At 33.5% G+C, this 26963-nt stretch overlaps 2 protein-coding genes across 2 annotated transcripts; both read right to left on the minus strand.

The window, feature by feature from the left end:
* Positions 1-1692: 1692 nt before the first annotated feature.
* Positions 1693-14335, minus strand: LOC144844140 (ankyrin repeat domain-containing protein 13C-A-like). Its single transcript, XM_078700887.1, has 10 exons — positions 14220-14335; positions 13367-13408; positions 11921-12025; positions 10872-11003; positions 9473-9687; positions 7818-8017; positions 7137-7227; positions 6627-6770; positions 6142-6271; positions 1693-3849 (listed from the first exon to the last, which is right to left on the minus strand). Exons 1-10 carry the CDS (start codon positions 14332-14334, stop codon positions 3716-3718), a joined length of 1308 nt encoding a protein of 435 aa, XP_078557013.1. The 5' UTR covers position 14335; the 3' UTR covers positions 1693-3715.
* An 896-nt stretch (positions 14336-15231) lies between these two features.
* LOC144845046 (uncharacterized) lies at positions 15232-24313 on the minus strand. The gene is made up of 9 exons (XM_078702173.1): positions 23563-24313; positions 19998-20877; positions 19370-19626; positions 18483-18607; positions 17919-18231; positions 17353-17600; positions 16917-17092; positions 16118-16267; positions 15232-15883 (listed from the first exon to the last, which is right to left on the minus strand). Exons 1-9 carry the CDS (start codon positions 24311-24313, stop codon positions 15634-15636), a joined length of 3150 nt encoding a protein of 1049 aa, XP_078558299.1. The 3' UTR covers positions 15232-15633.
* Positions 24314-26963: the final 2650 nt, after the last annotated feature.

Raw genomic sequence — 26963 nt, forward strand, 5'->3', positions numbered from 1 at the left:
TGTCACAGATAGAATATATAGTGCCTACCTCTTCCAATCTACCTTGCCATAGTACCATTATACACTGTGTAGTAAATTAATACCCTTTTTGTGTGTGATTCATTTTCAGATATGCCTTTAGTATGTTTGTAAATTTTAGAGTATTTGTACACTGCAAGGTAATTTACATTTTCAAGCACTCGAACTAAATAATTTATTTAATAATTAACAAATATTTTAATGCGTACAGGATGCTCAAATATTTATGCATTAATTTGTTTATAGATCTTATAGATCTATAGTATCTTAATAGAGTTAATTGTATATAGCTCCATAGTATCTTTATGATTTCTTGTACACTATTTCTTTTCAAATGATATATATTATATGGTTTGTTCATTAACACAATATTTAACATTATTTGTTTCAATAACAACCATCTCCACAAATAAAATATGTGAAATTATTTTTCTAGGAATGAAGTTACATGGTCATTAAATTGCAAATTAAAACTTTCAGTGCTGTGTTTGTTTACTTAATTAAGTAACTACTTATCTGTAATTGTAAATAAACTTTCAAACCTTTCGATGTTCATACATCTGGTAAATTGTACAACTATTTGTGATGCTGAGCAGTGACGTAATGGCTTTGAGCGCTCACTGACTAAATAGCTTACAGAGCCCCCTGAGCAGGACCAGAGGAAGAAAACAGGCATTAAAATATGTCAAAAAGGCTAGAATACCTGAAGCCTCCAGCGTTGGAGAGCCACTTGAGTTCCCTAAACACCACTGAATCATAGTTAATTTTTTGTTACATGCAGCTGCAATTCTTCAAAGACAATAACGATTTTGTGCAAGACAATGAATATTTACTGTACAGCAAGAATGTTATCTCTTTTATTGCTTGGTTCGGTAATTTAAATGAAACACAAGAAAGGTCTCATTAGAATTACTAAGATAGCATCAAATATAATTGGTTGTACGGTTAATGATTTAAAATATTTTTACTGTTTTACTGTTGATGGATGTTTTAATTAATGTTTTTAAATTGTAAATTTGTTCTATGTATGATGTAATTATGAAAGTTTTACCATATTTTTCTGTCGAGGAAAACAATTTTTCCATGTACAATTTAGTATATATGGAACGAATAAAGATTTGATTTGATTGATTTGTTTGATTTGTTTTGGTTCTGTATCTTTCAATTTTCCATTATCATAGACTAATTTCAAGATACAGTGTCCCATGTCTTTCACATGTGATATCTATTCTCTAAGCCAAACCTTCCATGATATAGACAAAACATGTGATACACATGTGACACTATAATTAGAATTTGCATATGATACTGGTAAATAATACCATACAGTATGTGGAGATACAGATACTAAGAATTGTATGGAATATTGTTTTTATTCTCTAAAGCTCTGTCTACACTATCAAACTACAGTAGTTTGAAAAAAAAAGTGTGATGTGCCCAACTATGGTAGTGATATGCCCAAATATAGCAGTGATATGACATCATCATGTCCATATATGGGCACATCACATTTTGTTTTCACATAAAGTTTGATAGTGTAGACAGAGCTTAATGCAAAAGAAACAAAAAAAAACCCAAGGGACACAATGTAAGTACCTGTAACTAATTATAACAAGGGCTCATCATAAATAATGGTATTTTCACACAATAGAAATGAAGAAAATATTCATAGAATTGTGGTAAGATTTTATTCCAATCCAATATAAGGTAAAAGTGTAAGAACCATTGCATTTTAAAATTCACTTTAAAAACACCCTTATTATATACATAGTTTAAAAGTTGAATATCAAAATCTAAGTGAGTACGGTATTGTTTTCTTATAAGTTTTATCAAGATATTTATTGTACAACATTGTGTTCACATTTGATACTTTATAAATATAAAGAATTCTTTTTGTCTACTTACTATTTTCACTACAGCACAACCAAATTATTTAAGTTTTCAGTGGGATTGATTTTAGTATAAATACTGTAATAATTTGTCTACTCTAAGAAACAAGATAAAGTTGGTCCAACAAGACTGAAAAACTATAATTATGTAAACTAACTACCACAAAACATGTACCATACTTAGCCCTTTTACACACACCAATAAAAGAACCCTATTAAGGGGACACCATACACTAGGGAACCAACAAAATGTCTCCTTAACTAGAGTGTCCCTGAATAGTGGTTTTAGTGCTATATACATTTCCTCCGTTTTTCACAGTGTCTTTTTAATAGAGGTTTCCACTGAATAGTAGTTTCCTAAAGAGAGTTTCTACTTTATATTTATTTTGTGTAATATATCCTCAAGTTTTTAATTGCATTAAACATAATTGTATGAAACCACACTGATTTTTTTATCATTAAAACTAATTTAAATTAATTATTTTTGTTCATATTTTACATATGCTTTAAGCAGGTCTAAAACCAAATAGTTTGTTTTGACATAATTACATTTAATTTAATATTCTATTTACACTTTGATAGAAACTCCATGTAAATGCTATTTACACATTCTTAATGTGCTATTTAAACTTAATTACATCTTATTTAAAATAATTTTAGTATCAAATTGCATTTTTGACGGACAACAAAAAATCCCAAAATTTAAAACAATATCCTTAATATAAAAATCATTTTTCAATATATTAGTACTATTAACAACACCTAGTTCAAACCCTATTGTACAAAAGCATAACAGCATGCATATGCTTTGTATATAAAATATAAAATTTGCAGCGAATGTATATACAATGACTTAAAATACAGCACAGAGATGGGAACCTACCATAGACTCTTAAATGCTATTATATATTTTCTCCAATTCATTTGCAATGAATTGGAGAAAATTTAATAACATCTAAAATACTCAGGTAGGTCGACATTCTAGGTCAAAAAGGAATAACGTTTAAAAAAATGTATTTATTAACTTCTTTACCATACTTATTAAAGCTTATTATCCTATCCCTGAGAAATACAGTTCTCAATAAAAATTAAGGACCATTTTTGGGAGCGGATCTATCTATAAGTGCCACACATGGAATTATCTTCTTGTCATAGATAACAAAACCATGGACAAATATGCTTCTTAATATGAATGTCAGTGACAGAAGTTGTGTAAAAAGTATAAAAATTAAAAAACACATATCAGCACCATAATTATTGGCACCAAAAGTTGGCAAAAAATATCAGAACCAAACTAGTTACAAAACATAGTTGTTGCACCAGAGACATGTATTGCAATTGTATTTCAAATTCACTAATGAATTTGATGACCAATGAATGCATACACAACCATCACATCACTACAGTAACTATATCCCTCTCTATCTCATTTACAACCTATACTACATCTTAAATTTCAACAGACGAGCGGTAACGGTAAGTGGAAAACCGCTTGTTCCACGTTGAATCTGTATCTATCGTGAGTGGAAACTACCCATCCGCTCCATGTTGTGTGTAAATGGTCATAAGGAATAACATAGATGTTTTTTACAGATGCTACCGCTCGTCTGTGTAAATTGGCCTTAATACATTAAATGAATGTGCGCTATTTCTGGTGTGGTTTAAAAGTATAATTTTTCAACCACATTATCTAACAACAATGAACCCATTAAATAAAATAAAAACTTGGAAGCAGAACATAGGTAAAATTATCTTGGGAAGCTTAACGAACAATATGACCTAGAATGTCATTCCGTAGTACCTCTGTGCTAAAGATCCGGAAACCTGTAAGGGTCTTCCTTATAATCCGGTGGAATACGGAAAAGGCTTGTGGGTATGTTTTCACGGAACTGGCAATCTTGAAACGTCACACGAGCACTGATGGTTGGTAAAACAGGGATATCTGAAAATTTATAATATAATTTATTAAAATCACTCATGCATATAATATCATCTAAACGAAGATGTTGTCCAAGTATGGAGTACTCCATGGTTCAAGAGAGCCCTAGGCAATTAGTGAATAGTTGATTAAATTGAAGAAAATTATTATCTATTTTACCAAAATACAAGATGAAAATTATGATGAACTAAGCTCTAGATCTAGTCTATAAATATAGTGAAAAGTACATCTCTTAACAAACCAGACTTCCCCTAAAAACTCTTCGAAAGGCAGAACTTTCTAAAGGTTCAAAATTATTCCCTTTTAGTTAGTAAAATAAAGAATTATGGAAATATAGTGTCTGAAAACAAAGCAAATTTTCCTGCAGGATGTGAGGGTGTGTGGCGCCGTGTGTTTGACGTTGGATTACTGATCGTGAGATCCAACTCGCCGCACTGCTTGTATCCTTAGGCAAGACACTTTACTTTATTATCTTCTCTCCACCCAGGTGTATAAAATGGGTACCGGTTACTGGGGCGGATCCAGACATTTTTGAGAGGGGGGGTCCGCCGATAAAAAGGGCACATCAGATATTGAGTATTTGAGCCACAGCCCCCCCATGGTGGGGGTTGTGGCGAAGCGAATTTTGTTACAGGACACACTTAGATGGCCGGAAATGGCACTCTCGCACGCAAAATCCATGATAAATGGCACCTTTCTAGTTCGCCGGAAATGACACTTGTTAGCAGGGTATAACGATGCAAAATTAAAAGTTGTTATTTTTCAACCAATTTAAACATTATCTGTTGGTATTTTGTTTCAATATTCCAATAAAGAAAGAATTACGAAAATCTGACTTGTAGTTTTCGAAATATAGGGTCTAAAACATTGCCGAAAATGATCGTTTTTAGCCACGAACGTTGTAAACAAATTGCGCCATTTTTCGCTAAAATAATTACATATAATTACGTTTTATAGTAATTTCTTTTATATATCAACATTGGAAATATCAATAAAATATGTTATTAAATGTTTATAAAATATATAGAGTTGTTTATTTAACGGAATTCGTACAAATTCATTGCTCTAAATTTGTGTAGTACCGTTCAGTACAGAGAGATCACGTGACTTCTTGGTACACGCGAGAGAAAACATTCCGCTGTGGGTGATTCGCGTCCACCAATCAAATAGCCAGAATCCAAAATCATTCAACCGTGAGCTCTGCCGATCGCGGGAAAGCTCAGCTTTGATTGGCTTACGATGACATCATATCACAAAATGGTGGTTTTGTAGTTGAGCCTCACGTAATTTTCACAAATATTGTTTCAAAAATGAAATAAATGAACCTTCTTTATGGTATGTGTGATTTTTCTTTAAAAGATTTGAATAATAAAGGCTTCATATCGAGAAAAAAACAATTTTTTTGGCACTTATAATAAATATTTCTCAGAGAAAAAAGCACATGGCTTCAACTTGTAGAACTATATTATCTTGGCATAGGAAGACAAACAAATCCCAGGTCATGAGAGGCTCAACTACAAAAACAAGGTTGAATAGTGTAATTTCGATGATTTTTGAGTAAACAATCTACCGCGTATGGTCGTACGCGCTAGATAGTACGATATTTTAACTACATTTTTTACATGTTTGGTTGGATGTAATGGAAATAAAAAATAGTTGATCTGATGGAATGATATGTAAATAAACAAATACTCAAAAGAATTATGTTTACAGTTCAATTATTTTCAGAATAATAATACATAAAAATGTGTTTACCAATGGACAAATAATCGAGTCAATGACATAGCGCGCATGGTAACGTACGCGGAGTTGAATCGTAAAAAGTTTACATGCGCCCTCTGTAGTATGTGAAACGATCTATTTTTAGAAGTTTAAGTAGAGATCATCACGCGTCACCACCTCTCACGATGCTCTTTGATCGGCCGCCGTAACTTAACATCGCGCTCATTGTGATAAATTTCTGTTTTTATTTTTGGGGTTAGTGTAGCCTACTCTGTGCATACTAATATACACACAAATATGTCACACAAATAAAATATTGAACCTCTAAAAAGAGGGCACCCTTAAAATTTAGGGGGGGTCCGGACCCCGTGGACCCCCCCTCTGGATCCGCCCCAGGGTTAGATCAAGAAACAACTTTGCGCTGATTACTAGCTGCATTATTATGGGAGTATGTTTCCATACATGTTTGATCCAAAATGACTGGGGTGATAATGTGCAGCGCATTGAGAGCTTGCTTATATGAGCTATATAAGAATGAACTATCAATATATTATTAATATTTGATGTATTTACCCAGTTTGACTGGAAATCCAGGAGGAAGTTTAAGTTCAACGAACTCCCTGAGCTTGGCAAAATGCTTCATTGGTGTAATCACTTCAAGTACATTCAGTAAATCCGCAACCTGAATTGGAAAGTCCTCACTCTGTGGAAATAAAAAGATATGAAGTACAGTAATACAATATACAAAATGTGTAAACTTAGTCAATTGAGAGAGTTGAATGGTGTAATGGTAAGGGATATTGGATAAGTATACGAGAGGACATGGTTTTGCAGTATGTCTGTGCCATTTTGTTTGTGTCATTAGGCAAGATATTTAACTCTCATTGCCTTGTCCTTTGGATTGGACGTAAAGCTGTTGGTCTCGTGTATATACATATCACATGTGCATGTACACTATTTCAAAAGAGTAGTGAATTGTGTAATCATAGTTCTGTACTGGGTCCCCTGAATAGGTAACCCAATATAAAGAAGAAATAAAAACAAAATCAAGCACTTACCATAGCAATAGTAGCCTTAAAACATTTTCTGTTTTCTTTACATATCTGTTGTCTTCCAATACTGGGAACAGTGTCTGACATTATGTACTCCTGCCAAGTTATATGACAAGGAGGTGGGGGAGTTAAACTTGCTCTGTAAACAGTCTACAAAAAAAATAGAATATTCTAATTGTATGTTTATTCCAGCATTAATTTAACAGAAATGAAATGTTAAACACATAAAAAAAGAAAAAACCCCATTAAACTACCGTTTGGCCTTAATAAATTCCCCGCATAGTACATCATTTTGAATAAATGCCCCCCCACCTCAAATGTTTTCATATCTAGGGGTATTTATATGATTATACATGTTACCATATTACACCCCAAAAAAATAAACGCCTTCCCCGCATAAACGCCTCCCTCAAATAAACTCCCCCTCCCCCCCCCCCCCACCAACCTAAAAAACCCTCATGAACAATAACAAATAAATACGATAATGATAATTTTAACTTTTAGCACTTTATTTACCTCACTCATTCCATCCAATACTTCACCTTTACTTAGACTTTCAACAGCTGCTTTGTTACGTTGGATATCATCATCTGACAAATGTTCTCTCCTTAAATAGATAAATGGTAGACAGGGGATTACATAGGTATCATTTTGAGTAAAAAAAGGTGCCATTGATTGTATCTGAATTTTAATTAATATTTATATTGCAGTATATATATTTATATGGAAATTTTATCATTTCTAAATTAAATATGACCTTTATTTCTAAGTAATTAATATTCAGTATATCACCAGGTGGTTTATTGTTCTGTGCCTGCCAGGCAATTTATATGGTACAGGTAATAGTATAATTTATTGTATATTCAAAGGTCGGTTTTAATAGGACACATTTTCAATGGACAATATAGTCAGCTGTATTTGTATATTTTAAGGCATCTTAAAAATTAAAAATGGTCTTATTATTATTACTCTTTCAAGACCCAGTTAAAGCCTTTCCTTTTCAAATGTTTTTTATTAATTTAAATTATTGCCACTTCCGTCTATTTTAATTGATGTACATCGCATTGACAGCTTGCTTACAGTATATGCGCTATATAAGAATGAACTATTATTATTATTCGCCATCATTCTTTCACAGTCAAGATTCTCCCTTCAATAAACACTCTGGTTGTTGTTAAACAAAACAAATAAACAAACCTTTTACGTGATTCAACAATTATTCCTTGTACAAGATAAAAGTCAGCAGGAAAGATCCCTACGGATTCACGTCTATCTTCCCTAAATATCCAGCCTGTTTGTGCACGGCAAAACACAATTGATTTTGTCGACATAGTTGCTGTTAATATATCACTACTCATGAGGATGTCCACTTCTTCCTCAAGTTCACTTTCTGACTCCTGAAAATAAAAATGTTCCAAATTAAATTTTGAGTCCAAGCCGAGGCCAAAACTATGAACACAGGCCTGGAGAAACTCTCTAAAGCTCTGTATACACTATCAAATTTTATGTGACAAAAAAATGTGATGTGTCCATATATGGACAAGATGATGTCATATCAGTACCATATGTGGTGGGCATATCACTACCAAATTGATTGTATATATCATACATACAATGTTTGTTTTTAGATATTATATAACACCTAAATAAATTCCTGTCATTTGATTGGACGATTGTGGGTCACATGGCGTGCAATAGTACGCACTATTAAACGATCGTTTAATAGTACTTTTTTAAACATTTTGTGTACGAAAAAAAAAACGTTTCGCGGATGAAAAAAAAATTAGAATACAAAAATTACATTGAAATACAACAGCGCCACCTGTCGTCCTGCCTCTGTTTGTAAACACCACCGCGAGATATGCAACAGCAGCAGATTTTTGTGTACGATTTGGAGATATATAATATGTACTAATTCATTCAAAAAGGCATTTAAATTAGCTTTAGATCGTTTTTAGGATTTTGATTTAATTAATGGGGACATCCTACAAGACGTGGAATCGTTGGAAAAACCATAATTAGCCAAGATAAGTTCCAATTGTCTGTCGAAGTTTTGCCTTTCAGCCAATCTAGTACTACTACTAGGTCTAGCCTAGCTAGGCCTGTTAGTATTAGGCTAGGCCTAGCCTAGGCGTTTTAGCCTTGCTAGGCTAGGTCGTTAGTTGACATAATTAACACTAAAGTAGGTGTGTTTATAAAATCCATATAAATATAACATTTAATATTATAATATTAAAAACCAAATGTTACCGTTTTAATCAATCTGAATGAAATGTAGGCCGCTTGGCTAGGGCTACCTTATATACTCCATGATTCAAATGACAGGAATCTATTTAGATGTTATATAAAACAAATAATGAATGTTTAATATTCGTGTAATGGTACAAATAATGGCATTTGGTGAATGATGAAAGGTTATATCAACTCGGCGTTGCCTCGTTGATATAACCTTTCATCATTCACCTCATGCCATTATTTGTACCATTACACTCATAAACATTCATTATTTGTATATTATTGCATTAGGAGGCTTCCACTTTTGTGTTGGCCCCATGGTTTCCTCTTAGTTAGCTCATTTTTAACAAATAAAAACAAAGTGTCCATTTAAAAGCCGCTTCCCATAGTGTTAAACATATAATGCTACTTGTTTGTTTCAAAGGAAAGTGTCCCCTAAATAGGAGGAGTTCTACTATATAAAAATTGGTGATAGAAATCAGCCAGCAAGATGCTGGAATAATATGGAATCAAACTCATGTGTGAGAAGATTTTGTTAGAAAGCAGAAATTGTGTTTGATCCTAAAATAACACTTTTAGATGTGTGTTGAAAAAAAAATTCAGTATTCATTCAGTACCTGATCATAACTAACACGTTGAAAGACACGTTGATCATTGTCAAGTACAATAAGAGCGTTTCGTGATTTTGCGCTACCGTTAAAAATAAAACTAATGTTCCCTCTTTGCCACCGCATGTCACTGAAATCAATCAGCGTTGTGTCTACTCGTATACTGGTTCCTTTCTTATGAATTTTACAAACATCAGATGGTAGAATTCTCGATACTAATGGCACTATATAAAAAAATATAAATGTATTAAATTTATATCCTGTATGGTGACATTATTTCAATAGACAAAAACAAAAAAATGTTTACTTGCTCTCCACTTTTTTTCCCATTTTCATTGTGTACTGTAAAGCACCCAAAAATCAAACTTTTTAAAAAACAATACAACATTGGTTTGATATTCTTTAGCGATATTATTATATTTAAAGATAGGAGTTTCATAAAAAAATTTTGATTAGCCATAACCTCTAATCAATCTGAATTTAGAGTAGGAAAGATATTTTTCTTATTGAATGTTTTCCTATACCCTTGATAAACATTATAGATTAGGGGGGGGGGGGGGGGGACACCCCAACATTTTTCATAAATGATAAAAACGATTCATCAGGTTGCAGAAAAATAGTTCATTATTTTATTTTAAAAAGACATGGCTGATAAATACACAGCGACAAGGTGGTATTGTGTAGAGTTTGGATATGCTAAACTGGCAAAACGTTCTTAATAATAATAATTTATAGAGTGCACATATCCACTAGAAGTGCTCTAGGTGCTACTAAATAATTACATCTATATACAAAAACAACAATTTTACGTAATTAACAGCTAAATTAATTTGATTACATTTCGTCTGTAAAATCGTCGCGAGCGAAAGTAAACAAAGATTTCAAACCATAAGTATACATTATGCATGATGCTAATTAGGATTGTTTACAACTCGTCACGGTTGAGAAGGTGTTTTCACACAGATCGCAAAGAAGTTTTATGATTATGCATACAGAGTAGCCAAATAAGCGCGTTGCATTATGAGATATGTTTTGATCGAAAACTTTGACTGGAAGTCAAAGTTATTTTTTTAACCAAAAAACATCTGTATTTCAGTTAAATGATTTTTTTTCCGACTAATTTTTGGTGAAAGTTAATAACTATTATGATACTTCAAAATGACCCACTTTTTTTCGAAATCTTTTTTTTTTTTTTTTTGGAATTTGACAAAGGGACAATACATCTTTAATTAATTATTAAGTGCAACAAAAAAGGAAAACTTTTTGCAATTTGTATCCTTACAAGTTTTCGGTCTGATTTACAGAACAAAAAATACATTACAGAATACATACAATATTACATTCTTGACATTTTTTTTATCAGTATTAATGTTAGGAAAAACAACATGTTTTAACAGACTATACTTACCCCAGCTTTGAAAGTCCCATTTAAGCTCAAGGTATAAATCAACCAGTTCACTAAGCGCCTCAATCAGTTCTGGTCTCTTTGCTTCTAACATTTCTTTTGACTGTGATTTGAGTTTTCTTAAAAGGCATTTTACTACCAAAAAAAAAGATACAAAATCCATTTTTGTTGATTCTATTCTATACAGTAAAACCAAGTTGTTAAATGTTTGAAGATAATATTAATAAACAATTATTAAAGATGTATTGTACCCCTGAAAAAATAATTCTTAACAACATTTTTGTTGAATAAAATAATAAAATACTTATCCACTTTGACCAAAAATTGGATTGAAAAAAAAAGTATTTACCTGAAAAAAATGTACTTTTAAAGCAAAAAATTGTCAAATTTGCTGCCAGCCAATGGGTTTTTGGTTGAATTTAACCATTTATTTTGTCATTTTATAAGTGAACAATTTTTTGGTTTCTATGGAAGTTATTAACTTTATTAAAACTACAAAATAACATATTCAAAGTCTGATTTAATTAATCTTCTTTTTTTCATTTCATTTTATAAGTGAAAACATTTTTAGTTTCTATGGAAGTGATTAACTTTATTAAAACTACAAAATAACATATTCAAAGTCTGATTTAATTAATCTTCAGTTTTTGGGGGACTATACATCTTTAATGGAATTACATCATGATATTAAAAGAGATAGGCCTAGTGTCACCTTTATTTTATTTTTATTTTAACCATATTTAATGAGGGTGATCCATCCAGCATATGCTGATCATTTGGGACCCTCAGAACAGATAAAATACACAAAATACAATAAAAACAGAAAAGTTAAAGAAAACAAAAACCAAAAAATAAAATTAATTACATTAGAATAAAAATCTGAATAAGATCAATTAAAAGAAATGGTGCATACTATCTATTTAAAAAAAGGGCTAAATTCCTGTTTTCTTATCTTATTTAAACTTTGCACAATAACTTCATTATGATGAGCTCATTAGAGCATGGAATAATTAGTTTTGTGACTAATCACTATAGGATTTAGATAATCTTACTTGTTTGCCTGTCGCCGTAACTTAAAGCTTCAGATAAAGGCGTCCAACCTTGCCTGTTCTTGGTTTTCACAGGTGCATGGTGGTTTAAAAGTAGGTGTACACATTCTGAAAATCAGAAACCCCATACATTTAATATTAAAATAATTAATGGGTAAAATCATCCTTTATTTCAAATAAAAAAAAAACCTTAAGAATGTAACAAACATCCCAGGTCACAGCTTGGATGACCAAGCAAATATAGGGCAAAACAATGCAATAATCTACTATAAAAGTAAACAAAACTACTACAGTAGTTTGAATATACAGTTGATACAAAAGATAAGTTATACAAAATTAGAGAAATCAAAAGAAATGAATATTTATCCATATATGACTTGAGTATAATCCCATACTTGAGTTGTATTTACAATTTATTAGACTAAATTCGACAAAATTCATTGTTAATGCAATCCAGGTATGATGTCCCCTCCTTATTTTTGCCAACATTTATATTTATACCCATGCACTCTGGGAGTATACTCAACCATGTCATATACAGTAATATTCCATTAATAATCTGTGGAAAGAAGTGAAAGTATATACTCGTAAAAGAAAATAACAAAAGTGATGATACAAATTATAAAATAAAACAAATATAAAATAAACATGTCAGTAGTTATAAATCAATTTATCACCATTTGTTTTTATAATTTTAACAATAAAAAAAAAATAAAAATTAGAAGACAGTATATCCCTTTTACCATTAGAGAATTTAAAAATAAACCCATTCGTTGTTATTGCCTTTTCTAAGCTTAAATCTTCAATACAGTTTTTATCAAAATATAATAATGCATTGTGTGTGTACTTTTGCACTTGTTTAATATGGTATCTTTACAGTGAAAACTTTATTAATTTATTTATAAAATTGTATTTTATAGTGTCACTATACAGTATGTGCATGAAATTTAATTTAGTACGTTTGTATTTCTAAATAAGAGAGGTACAGTAGATGATACCTACAAGAAAAAAAAAGAAACCCATGATTGTATAACTGAAGAAATATATCAAACAGGAGTTTTATAACTGTACCTTTAAAAAGCTAATCCAATTCATCAGTAAAAAAAAATGAATCATGACTGATTTTAAAAAGTGAGAAATATTATTAAAAATATGGTAGGCATTGTAGAAAAAAGATTAAGCTAGATTCAAAGAATATTTGAGGGCAACATTTAAATCTATTTAGGCCATTTGTCGATATTTTAACAGTCTAAAAGCAAACTAAAACAAGCTTAGTGATATCATTCAAGCACGAACTACAACAAAACAGTTATTTTATATTGTGGAATGTACTAAACCCATTTACTGTAACTGTAACCAGTGATCTAGAAATGTTTTCTTTGTCAATGTACAGTATCATCAAAAGTACTGATTATGTCAAGTTAAGTACTGAAATGGTGACCAGCCTACCTTTGTGTCCTAAGATAACAGCAAGGTGAAGGGGTGTGTTACCTGAATAAAAAATTAAACAAAAAAAAATATATAATTATAATATCAACTTAACTTTTCTTTATGGTACAGTATTTATTATATAGGCCTAAATATATATATCAATGAATAAATACTTTAGTTTGTAAATATACAAATGTAATACTTGCCTAGATTTAATTAGATTAGAGATGGAGATGGGATGGTTTAATCATGAAGGAAAAAATAAATGTATTTTTTCCTCCATGGGTTCAATCAATTCAATTAAGAAGAAACATCCCCAAAACGAATACTGGTACTGGTACTGGTACTGGTTCAAATAACCGTCTCACAGAGACATCTGGTAGCCATTGACTTAAAGTTGGCATTTGGATGTGTTACTTTTAAATGTAGGCCTACAGTATGAGAGTGACTACTACCAAATTACACAGTCACAAAACAACTTATAAACAGTTCATATATACAGTTAAAACATTGCTGGGAATTATAAATTTCTGTTGAAGCAGGCTCTAATGAAGTTGCATCTAGTAAGTTGACTTAAAAATTATAACTTTTAAAAATATCCGGTTAAATAGTTAAGTTAATTAGTAGCCACATGTCATTCTACAATACAATTTCTTAGTCTTAGTGGGTCCTACATAGACCTATTCGTCGACTGTTTATCATACGTACTACGATTTATACCATGAAGCCTAGCTAGTAGTAGAATAGGTACGCGGGGTGGTTAGGACGCCAGCGCAGCCATGTCCAGCAGCGAGATGCTTAGGCCTAGGCTAAAGAACACACATAAAAAAGCACATATTGATCAATATTTAAGGCAAGAAGTATATACTACCATGAACATCTTTTTCTGCTGGATCATACTGTCGTAACAGACCAGATAATCTTCGAATATCATCATCAAAAACACATTCATGAAGAGGGTACCTGTTCGTTATATCATCAGCCATCATTAAAATAATGTTTTTATTTTTTTTTCAATTTCCGTAAATGCTGCCCTCTGTTGACATATCACATCCACCATCACCAAAACAAGTTAAAGGGGAGCTCCAGGTTAATTTACTGATTTTCAACTACATACTATTTGTTTATGTTATAAGATAAATAATAGACATAGTTACTCTTCAACGTTTTTGTTTCTCCAGCAAAAATGAAAAACTTGATAAAATGTACATACGGTATGTCATCAAAGATGGGGAACAATGTAAAGTACTGTAAATTTTGAAAGGGAAAACTTCGACTCAATTTTTCGGAAAAAAAGATTGAACCCTTGTCACTCTGACACTATGAATATAAATGTATTCTACACTCAGTTGTATAAAGTGCAATCTTGTTTTAGTCTATAGTATGGTACAGTAGTTAAGGAAATTGGATTTATGTAAACTCCAAGTTTGTTCACAAAATAAAACAACAAAATGCTACTAAATAAAGTTCCCTCTTCAAATTGTTTTTAAGTGGCATTGATGTTTTTATGTCATTTGTCTTTTATAAATTGCTTCAACTCAAAGATACGACACTGAATAGATTAACATTTGAAATATAGACTTTTGAAGAAATTAATTTTCATTGTTTTTTCCTAAACTGTCAATGTTTTGTGTAATTAAGTTTCTAAGAAACGGCTGTTGTTAGTCGACGATTACTATTATTTATTTATTCTGTCTTTATACCAAATGACACTTTCAGTGCTAAAGCATTGATTTTTAAAGTGGTTCAGTAGAGAAACAGTAGAGACTACCTGGAATAATATTAAAAACAATAATTTAAAGACTTAGTGTCCTTAAAACATGAAAAATAAATATATATTATAATGGAGACGGCAAAGCAACAAAACCAATAGTAGGCCCAAGCATTTTAAACAAGCAAATCTTTTATTTGTCAAACCCTTCAAATATGGGTCTACATACATGATGAATCGTACACTAAACTGCTATCATGCAGGCCAAGCATCATGAATCGAAGTAGTATACCATTTCCATTTCGTATAACACCGCAACAAAACTACTTGGTCAATTTCATATTCCTCTATATAACCGTCTCCATTGACTCTCTCCAGAGTTTATTTATATAATACTTATGGGCATAATTTTAGGAATTAACCATTTCACTATTATAACATCACAGCATAGTGTGAGATTTAACCAGTCTGCGTCTGCATAGCCACAAGCCGTTCTTCCACAAGATAATGCTGCTTTTCATCCAAGGAATGGGAGATCACCTTTAAATATGAACACTTAACGTAATACTATGATTTAACCGTAATTTGTATAGTCGCCAGTCGCTCTTCCTGTAAAGATCCCTGTTACAGGGTAGATCTTCATTTCAATCGTCTTTAAAGGAGATCTATCATTCTTCAATGTGTACCAGTAGATGACGTCATTAGGGTAATACGTACTTCGTGCATGGCCACCGAAGTATTTTCCATTAGGATTTGTATTCCCACACAATCCTCCTTTACTGAACCACCATCCGGCTTTTCTTGTACCAACACAGCTGCTATAACTGAATTGAAAAAAAAATCAGAATTAAAAATAAAATCGTTGGCGAATAAAATTTGTTTCGTTAAAAATGTCCCCTACAACTTATATTATTATAATTCGTACTAGCCAATTCAATCTTGATCAAAGACGACATTAGAAAAAATTCGAGGGGTTAATTTTTCGTCGTGTAATTTCTATATCTTAAAATCAATATTGATGATGATATAAATTACTAATTTTGTGTTTGTTACTTCACCTGTAACCAGCATTAAGCCTATCCTTGGTACTGAATGGCTGATCTACGTTTGAGTTACCATCGAACGTAAGTGGATCTGACTCGCCCATAGAATCACCAGCATCTCCTCCAACAAAATCACCAAGACGAAGACAGTACGGACACTCATGGCTAAACCAAAGAATTGAAAATATTATTCAGATGATTTGGCTTACCCTGACGGAAAGCACTACAGTCAAATATTTATTGTGATGTGCCGGTGTCTTGCCCTCCTGTTTCACCTTTGTAAAGAAACGCGAAATACTGTCATCGTAATATATCCACGTTATAAATTATCTTTCGTTTCTTAAAAATAAAATCACATGTTGCGTTTTGGCCATAATTACACTACACTTCTTCACAAACAAGTATGCAAATTGATCATTATTGTCCCCATTCGTATTGAATGTTCAGTACACTGAGATCACTTTGCGCAAATCAAAATGTTCTTTCACATGGAGCTATAACATGATATCCTCCATGAAATGACGTGTATGAGCCATTTTATGTTTAACTTTCTGTCTCTGACACGCAAAACATCAAAAAAATAATCATCATTATTTGTAGTATTACTGTAGTTGTTTTATGCGTTGAAGATATCGGTGGGCTATGGCAATTGGTATAGCCTCATGCTCTCACCTGAGCATGCAATAAGGAACTGAATTAAAGCATAATGTATACTTTAAAACGGGCATGCGTCACGTTTGAAGTATAACTTCAAAAATAGAGAGATAATTTCAAAATTAAATTGTAGTTACTATGATTCAATACAGTTTCTAACCTTGCACTTTCCACCCTGAAACTCTCGTATATAGCATGTGCTGATTTGCCGTTGAAATCTGTCATATCAATTCGTAGACGATACGCTTTGGTGTTCGTTAAGAGATAGATCTTCTTCAAGCCTAACCAAAAATTAGCATCTAGATCACCAAATCCCTCTTCGTACTCAACCCAATTCTGAAGTTAAAAACAAATTATTATGTTTTTATGTAAGGTTTAAGATATATTTAATATTGTCGAAATGGTTGAAGCTTTAAACATTCGTAGCATCTACGTTGATTGGTCCTGAGAATCAGGTACAGTATATGTACCAGAACCAGAAAAGGCAGCATTTTAGGAACTAGAAAGGCAGTATATCACCTATAAGATTGGAAGATACTCAACAGTGTTCCATTTGTAAACTCATTCAAATATGACACGATAACAAATAGGCCTACCTTGTAGAAATCAACATCATCGTCTTCTCTTCGCTGGATTACTGTCCAACCACCGCCATCTGTATCCATGTCACAGTAAGCTTGGAATCTTGACGAAGACGGGCCTATTTCATATACACCACTCTCTACGTCATTGTTATCATCATCATTATTATCATCACCGTCTACATAGTCAATACTCGTGGATCGGAAAGCACTACAGTCAAATGTTTCTTGTGGTGTGCCGGTGTCTTGCCCTCCTGTTTCACCTTTGTAAAAAAACGCAAAATACTGTCATCATATTAATATATCCACGTTTTAAATTATCTATTATTGTTTCTTAAAAATCAAATTACATGTTGCATTTTGGCCATAATTACACTGTACTTCTTCACAAACAAGTATGCAAATTGATCATTATTGTACCCATTCTTATTGAAATTCCTTATTGCAAAAAAAGTACTATAGTGGTGCTTAAACCGCCGCTTTCTTTATGAACGTCGTTGTTACTAAGTACGAATAAATAATAATAAATAATTTACGAATCTTAACCACAATTACGACCGTACTATTTCTAAGAACATTACCATATGTAGCGAATGCATCACCAACACCAGGTTCGAATTCTTCTACGTCATCGTCAGTATCACCATCACCATCGTCATCGTCATCATCATTATCAAGGCCAGCATATAAAGCACATCGTACTGACGCTGCCTCGCCTTCTCGGCAGTTTGTTCTTCCCAGTCCACTACTCGGACACGAAAAGATAGAACTCTCGGTTCCTTTGCAACCCAAATCATCTAAAATGTATTTTCCCGATCCTGAACCAAAATGAGATCTTGTCAGAGCCTCCTGAGCAACTTCAAAGTTGAGTTGTCTGCAAGCAACAGTTGCATCCTATGAAATTTAAATTAGATAAACAATCCTCAAACATACTTTTTGAGAATTTATATGTTTTTTTAAAGGAAAACTCAATTAAGGAACTAACCGACATAAACGGAAGTAAGTTCAAATAATGATAATTCGTTGTGACAACTGAAGGATTTATCAAACATCTAGGCCTAAGAACTAAAATCTTAAACGCAGTTTGATAGAGCGTCTGTTTTATATTGTACATGTTTTAATAAACATTTTATTCCATCTATTACCTTCAAATCAAAGTAATCGTCACAAACAAGAAGCCAATCTCCGTTTGGGTTTCTTGCTTCCAGACGTCCCTCATAGTAAGCATTACCATTAACCAGACGAACAGTTGATGTTTCGTACATACTTTCTGTTTTAAAAACAACATTTCTTACTTACCTACGGCAAAGGAAGGTGAATAATAAGTTATTGCATTTGTAAACTTTTACGAACCTTTGTTAACTTTGGTCATTTTCTGAACCTTTGTTAAAATTGCTCATTCTCCGAATTGTTACCTTGGCACAGTTTCTGAACCTTTGTTATAACTTTGGTCATTTTCTAAACCTTTGTTATCTTGGCTCATTTTCTGAACCTTTGTTAAAATTGCTCATTTTCCGAACCTTTGTTACATTGGCCCAGTTTCTGCACCTTTGTTAAAATTGGTCATGTTGCGATTTTCCGAACCATTGTTTACTTTTGCTCTCCGAACCTGTATTGCCTTTCCTGCAGTTTTATCGTGGTATAAATTGCTTAACGATCTCTATTTGTTATAAAACAACGTTTCATAAATGTATTAACGAATTAGACAGTATTTATAGATTATCATTACCTGCAAAGCATTTTCCAAGCCTAGTGTACTATTTACTTTGTCTGTTTGTTTTCACGATGGCGACCACAATTTACATCGTTCCAATTTTTATTTGGAGAATCGCTATATTGATGAATTAAGTCGTATATACATTCTCGTATTATGACATATGACAGCATTTTCCAAGTTTAATTTAATACCCTTTTAACCATTTTTTATGTTTCGCAACTTTTAAATTATTGCTTGGCAAAATACACATCGTTAAGTATATTACTCCTGCTTTGCTTCTCCTTTGGGAGGTTTATTTGAAAATAAATACATTACCTTGATCTTTGTCTAAGGTACACATGAATCCATGTTTACCCATATCTAGACATTGTGATGGAATAAATTGGTAGCGCAAGATATCAACCAGAAGGTCCTCTTGCGATGTTCCTTTTTCGTTTAGCGGAGGACCGATGGCATAGAGTTCTTCAGTGACTGCTTCAAGACAGGAAGTATACTCCTCAGTAATGATTGATTTAGAAGCGCATGCGCAGTCCATGCCTATATTTCTATCCAGCCAATTTCGCCAACATGTTCTGTAAACAAATTTGTAAACATAATTGATCGGCAGATAAACATCATCAGAATAATATAACATATATGCGATTACTGCAGGCTCAGTATTCAAACGGATTTCGTCTGAACATTGACAGCTCTCACACAGCGCAACATTCAACTGAAAAAGTCATTTCACAATTGGGTATTTAAGTGAGTAGATGAGTCTACAATATCTCTTTTTTATTCGAAAAGAGTGAGGAAATTAGCGATGACGATTTATTCCAATTCCGATCTTTCAAAATTTATGTCAATCGTCAGGAATGAATTGTACAGTAGCCTTCTGAATAATGGTGGAATGGCTAATTAATGGCATACATCATTATGAGACAGAAAGGGAATATGAGCGTACCTTTTTTCTTCAATAGAGGCTGACTGGGAATGACACTGTGCATATAATGAGTTGATAGAATACGCCACCATAGCAATTGTTGAATCTTCATCACAGCAACAACAAAGTCTAAAACATTCTGTGTTAACGCGAAGACATTCCATCATACACGTTTGAGCTGTATCGCAGTTATCAAATGCTTCGCGGCGACTTCTACCATTTATCTTACAAACACCAACTTGTTTTGGCTTAGGCCTATTAAGATTGTCATCAACGATATTCCGAATCACATAAAAAGTTTTAATATCAGCCATGTTCATTTTAGGACGCCACACGTCGATTTGCACATCGGGAAAATATTCATCTGATTTGCCAATCGTGGTATACGCTACTGACACTGCTGCTGATGCAAATACTCCTGTCGTATGCCTAAAGGTTTCGATGATTTCCTGTGAACAGTATTTACATGGAAATATCCACGTGTAAATAAGAACTTCTGGTATCCAATCTGTATTATATTCAAGTGCAAACTCGCTTTTTAAATAAGTTAGATAATGCCGCATTATACTGTGCTCAGAATGTTGCCAGTTTCCGTCGGCCGGGTCACGCTCACCTCCAAGGTTTCTCTGACTAGTAGATTTTAGATTGTAAACGACGTAGTTGCCCACCGTAGCACGATCAGTATTAACAGTGGTTATTATACGTTCTGTTCCATATAGTTTTTGGTTACGTTCACTTGTACGCCAGGCATACATATAATTCTTAGGATAACGAATCCAGGCGTTGCGATTAACGGGGTCCATAAGTAGAAAAACGGAAAACTGAGTATGATGTGGTTTTCTTGAGGTCTTAAATTCAGCGTGGATTTTAGTGTAGAAGTCGTAATAATAGTCTGATGTAGCTGAGAACAAAACGAATATAAGTTAATATAAGTTAATTATCAACAGTGTAAAGCTTGGTTCCAACTTCAACCAGTTTGGATATATACAGACAAATTAATTAATTAAATTTCAGTATATCACCGAGCGGTTTAGAATTTATTCTGTGTCTGTGATTATATAAACACAACAGGCATAGAACATTAATTCCAAACCACTCAAAAATCAACGCTACTAGTGGATTTGGTAGCTGTAAATTTGATAGTTGGATGGGCTGAATTAATATTGAGAAGAAAATATTCCAAATTATCTTCACCATGGGTCCAGATCATGAAGATGTCGTCAATGTATCTAAACCAAACAAGTGGTTTATTAGGGTAATGATATCATCATTAAACCCGCTGATAAAGGTTCTGACACTGTTGCTATGGACATCAAATGTTATGAAGGGAGTCCTTAAGACAGCTAAACAATCCTCTTCATTATCGTAAACTTACAACGGATCCCACCCCGGAAATTGCGGATAAGGTGGCCAAATCTGTTTCTGTAAAAAAACACTCCATCAATCCTAAGAATGGACCTCATTTGGCACAGGTTAATCCAGTTCCAGGCAGATTTTATTTCCTACCTAAAATCCACAAAGCAGGCAATCCTGGTAGACCCATTATTTCGGGCAATGGCACTGCTACAGAGAAATTTTATGAATATGTGGATAATTTACTTAGACCATATGTGACTGATCTCCCTTCATACATTCAGGACTCCACGGACTTTATCCGCAAAATTAACCAAATTCAAAAGTTACCTAATAATTCTGTTCTGGCTACATTAGATGTTTCATCGTTGTATACTAATATCCCTCACGAAGAAGGAGCCGACGCATGTATTTTAAATTACAAACCAATTCCAGGCAAAACGCCTACTAAAGCCCATTTACGAAAACTGGTCATGTTGATTTTAACCAACAACAATTTTATTTTTGGAAATGACCATTACCTTCAAATTCATGGCACAGCGATGGGCACAAAAATGGCGCCATCTTTTGCAAATTTATTTACGGGACAATTTGAGGCCAACTTTCTGTCCCTCCAATCTAATAAACCACTTGGTTTAGATACATTAACGGCATCTTCATGATCTGGACCCAAGGTGAAGATAATTAGGAATCTTTTCTTTTCAATATTAATTCAGCCCACCCAACTATAAATTTACAGCTACCAAATCCACTAGTAGCGTTGATTTTTTCGACACTATAGTGACCATAGAAAATGGTACACTCAAAACTGACCTATTCCGTAAACCCACGGATAAAAATATGTACCTGCTCCCTAGCAGTTGTCATCCCCGACACTGTACTAAAAACATACCGTACAGTCAAGCATTAAGTATCAGACGTATCTGTTCTTCAGATTTAGATTTTCAGAATCGTACCGAAGAACTAACCGGACATCTCCGGAATAGAAATTACAAGAATGAATACATCGAAACTGCTGTAAAGAAAGCAAAAGATATCCCTTGATGTCAAACACTGACGTACAAACCACGTCAGCCAAATTCGACCAGAGTGCCATTGGTCACAACCTATCACCCTAGGTTGCCTCCATTACGGGCTATTATTGAGAAACATATGCCCATTCTACAGTCCACAGAACGTCTCAGGACTGATTTTCCGGAACCACCTGCATTTCGTAGACCTCCCAACCTTCGTGATATATTAGTCAGATCCAAATTTAAGAGTGAAATTAACTCTCATGACAGCCAAAATTTGGGCAGTCACCTTTGCGGCAAATCTTGCAAAACCTGTTCATTGGTTGATTCTACTGAAAAATTTAAGAGTAACCAAACTGGCCGCATTTTTCGGATAAGACAATCAAATAATTGTCTAACCAAAAACGTCATTTATCTCATATACTGTAATATTTGTGGTAAACAGTACGTCGGGGAACCAAAAAACACACTCTGTATGAGAATGACACAACACAGATCAGCTATCAACCTGTAGCCGAACATTTTAATTCAGCTGGTCACTCAATTGCAAATTTTAGAGTTATTGCAATAGACCACGATGTCAAATGGAGCGACAAAACTCGCAAAGACAAAGAAAACCACTGAGAATTACTACTTAAAACCACAAAACCTGTTGAACTTAACATTAGGAGCATACTCCTAGATCGGTAAAATTATTCCACTGACTACCAAAATTTCAATTTCAGTTTCAATATTAACCACCATTTTAGCTGTTTTTTAGTTCCATTCCAAAATTGTTTATATCTCTACCAAGCTACCTTCTTTGTTTTCTACTCTTATTCAGTCTCCACCCACCATTCACCACCCTGTCTCCTTTTGTTGTATTTCTTTTATTCCTGTCCACCACCCAGGCTGTTTTACTTTATCGTTTTGATTTAGCTTTTCGCTTTTTTTGTATCTCCATTGAGATCCAGCCACTGATACCCACAGCATTGTCTTTTTTTCAGTAATTTGTCTTATCCGAAAGCCAGTTTGGTTACTCTTAAATTGTTCAGTAGAATCAACCAATGAACAAGTTTTGCTCGTATATATATATATATTGCAAGTGCAAGTGAGCGTACTTGGACAAAGTAGATAGTATAATTAGCAGAGAAGCGTTGCCCGCGTGAAATGGAATATATATATTTAGGTTTGCTGCAAAAACGCACAACAATAAACAAATGAAATTCAGGTAAACTTACTTACTACTCCAGTTTGGATTTTATGTCCATCCTCTGGTGATTCTAACCTCTCTATTATACGCTTATCTTGTGTTGATAAGTCACTTGCATATTTTATATATTGACCGTGGAATGTAAAATATACACAAACCCTGGGTGAAACCCACTGCCAAGAAAATGCCTTTAAACGTCTTTGAAGTTGAAAAACAACCTCCTCAGAATTTGGTATATATTGTGAATACAACATTATGTCTGGATTATCTATCCTTTGCCAATCTTGGTGCATTTTTTCCATAATAGTATCGCTTAAGAGAGCATCTACCATTGCAGTTGTAAATCCTGTATCAGTTGCTGTTCCAGTATTAACAACGAAGTAATTTCCAATACGGTTATGTGCAGGGGCTGAAAAGGTTGTCGTTGATTTGGGATCGGGATATAAACAGGAGCCATCAGATGTATGATAACAGTACACACGAGTTGTGCTGCTATGATCTGTATCGTGGGTATAGTGGTACAAGTAGCTTATCGGGTAATATAACCATCCACTTCTAGTACTCCCATAGTAGTGGTATCGGTGATTGCGGTCCAGTATCATGATCACCGCAAATTGATGTTTGCCTTCTTTTGCAGAAATTTTAAAGTGTTCAGAAATTTGAAAGTAAAACTCACGATAATCACCTCTTTGATATGGAGATATATAACTGGAAGAGTGCGTTTCCTCTACCAATAAAAAGACAAAAACAAGACACACAAACACACGAAATGGTCCCATTTTTAGCCACTTTCCCAGCAGTTCTAAAAGACAAAACTGAGTTTGACGTTGACAGTGTAAGGACTAAATAAAGTGTGCCAAATAACATGCATATTCCTTTATTTGTATACTGTATGTATGATTGATAATTTAATTTATAACAGGAAACATATCATTTATATCGAGGGTTTACTGAAAATTAGACGAAAGACAGACCTCGATTTACAGAATACTCTATGTTATAAATTTACAAAATATTATTATGACTAGGTTTAATGCGGCGACGTAAAGAGGCAACACAGGTGCAATTTTATAGAATATGATGATTCAAGCTATTGTCTAGTTGAACAATGATTAACGATTAATTATTATCAATGAAATAGATTTTTTTTATTACACAATTGAAATAATCATATATACTATATAGTCTATCAACTCAAAAAAGTATTTCCTTAAAATAATGTTTTTTTTCTTTTCATTTTCTTTCTTTCTTTTTAACTATAGGAATTAATAAATAAAACCTTCTTTTGTTAAAGAAATTAATAATATAGTTTCATGAAGAAAAGGTTTTGTTTTAAAGTATAAGACTGGTTCCAAAAGTTAGGCCCATTGAAATACGAAAGATTATTTAGATACGACAACATAACAAAATAATCTTGATGAAGAAAAGAAAATGATAAAAATAATAAAAAACATAATTAAGTATTGCGCCGGTTTCCATCAACACGTCTATGCTCATTAACACAACAATGCAATGAATGAAATCATGTAGTAAAAAGTCCGAGCAGATGACAACGATTTAAAGGAGTTCAATGAATTGACAGATTTAACGTTTTGGTTCCAGAAGAAATGGAGCTGCAAAAGGTCGTGGTAGGGTGAATATACATCTGTTTGGTGATCGCGAACAGGTAGGTAAATTGGAGATGGATGAAGGTCAGAGCGGTAGTAGACAAAAGCAAGTATTTGAATAACACTCCTGTCAGGAATTGGGAGCCAAAAAATGGGTTTTATGTGTTTTCTGGCTAGTATGATCAATATGAGAGAAGAAATGGCAATGCTAAACAAGTTGTTAAATGCTTTTAGACCGGCAGCCCAAAAACATTTGGTTAGATGAGCTAGGTACCAATATCTGACTATTTAAGTGTGTTGGGGGTCACTTGAAGTCAATGAAAATGGGAGTCTGCTGGGTACCCCCTGCTGCGTCTAGAGCGAGGGGACCCCGAAACGTGCTAAAAAATCGGCCCCGGTTATATGAGAGAGATACCACCTAATTTTACCCCCATGGGATGCCCATTGGCATCCTTATACCAGTATCACTAACGACAGACTTTTTCTCTGCTGCAAGGACCCCCGAGGGAGGGCCTAAAATGGGGTTAGCATAGATGAGTGAGGTACCACTCAAAATTAATGCCCAATGAACAAGTTGTGTTCATACAATACTAAATGGATAACAACAGACTAATTGTCTGCTGCACCGCAAGTGCCAGACACCCTAAAGTTAGACTAGAGACCCCCCTTCCCCCAACTAGCCCAGCTTAGATATTGTAGATACCACCAGCAACCAATGTTATATGATTTAGCACATTGTAAGCAATACCAAATGACCTATTACAGACTATTTGTACACTGCCCTGGCCCTGGCAGACCCCTCTAAAGTTAGACTAGAGACCCCTCTTTCCCCAACTAGCCCAGCTTAGATATTGTAGATACCACCAGCAACCAATGTTATATGTTTTAGCACATTGTAAGAAATGCCAAATGACCTACAGACTATCATGGTGGTAAAATTAGGTGGTATCTCTCTCATCTAATCGATTTTTTAGCACGTTTCGGGGTCCCCTCGGTCTAGACGCAGCAGGGGGTACCCGGCAGACTCCCATTTTCATTGATTTCAAGTGACCCCCAACAGATATTGGTACCTAGCTCATCTAACCAAATGTCTCTGGGCTGCCGGTTTATTTGTTTTTTGTTCATTAAAGTAACTGTTTGATTGAATTAGTATTCGAATGAGTATAAAACCAATTTAAAAAAGTGAGCATAAAAACACTAAATTGTATAAAAAGTAATAGATACATTTTAGACATCCCAATCCGATAGAAAATTAAGTCTGTGCATGTATACTTGCAAATCTTTATTCATCTACTTCTTAAAACTACGTAGGCTATTATCTTACCATGGTACCATCCCCACAAAATGACTGACATCGTACTAAAATGCTTTGTAGGCCTACAAAGCTGAATCGATGTACAATTTACAACCCGTATTGCTCCGGCATCACGAAGCGAAAACCATTTATTATTTTCGGACTTACGAAAATTTCATTTGGTCACTTCATCAATTATAACCACAGTTAATTAATACTCATGGATCTGGTAAATTATCAACAATTGTTAGGCACCTATACAGTAATATCATAGAGTGTGGAATTTAAAGGTAAAAACAAAGATAAATAAAATCAAACTTTAAACAGACCATATTCTTGTTTGTTTGTATTGTACAAAGATAATGATTTCGCCTATAAAAAGATAAACTACAGTGAACATGATTTAACCAAAGACGCTTGATATTCAGACAATGGGGTTCCGGTTGAATATGTTAATGAATATATATATATATATATATATATATATATATATATATATATATATATATATATATATATATATATCAT

Source organism: Antedon bifida, chromosome 6, assembly GCF_963402885.1.
Source record: "Antedon bifida chromosome 6, ecAntBifi1.1, whole genome shotgun sequence".
Lineage (NCBI taxonomy): Eukaryota > Metazoa > Echinodermata > Crinoidea > Comatulida > Antedonidae > Antedon > Antedon bifida.

Coding starts and splice junctions, on each gene's coding strand:
- LOC144845046 (XM_078702173.1), bottom strand. CDS start 24,313: ATGGGACCATTTCGTGTGTTTGTGTGTCTTGTTTTTGTCTTTTTATTG. Junction 19,627..19,997: donor GCCTCTATTGAAGAAAAAAG/GTACGCTCATAT, acceptor ATTTGTTTACAG/AACATGTTGGCGAAATTGGC. Junction 15,884..16,117: donor AGGCTTAATGCTGGTTACAG/GTGAAGTAACAA, acceptor TTTTCAATTCAG/TTATAGCAGCTGTGTTGGTA.
- LOC144844140 (XM_078700887.1), bottom strand. CDS start 14,334: ATGGCTGATGATATAACGAACAGGTACCCTCTTCATGAATGTGTTTTT. Junction 8,018..9,472: donor AACGTGTTAGTTATGATCAG/GTACTGAATGAA, acceptor TTTTATTTTCAG/GAGTCAGAAAGTGAACTTGA. Junction 6,272..6,626: donor TTAAGGCTACTATTGCTATG/GTAAGTGCTTGA, acceptor TTATTTCCACAG/AGTGAGGACTTTCCAATTCA.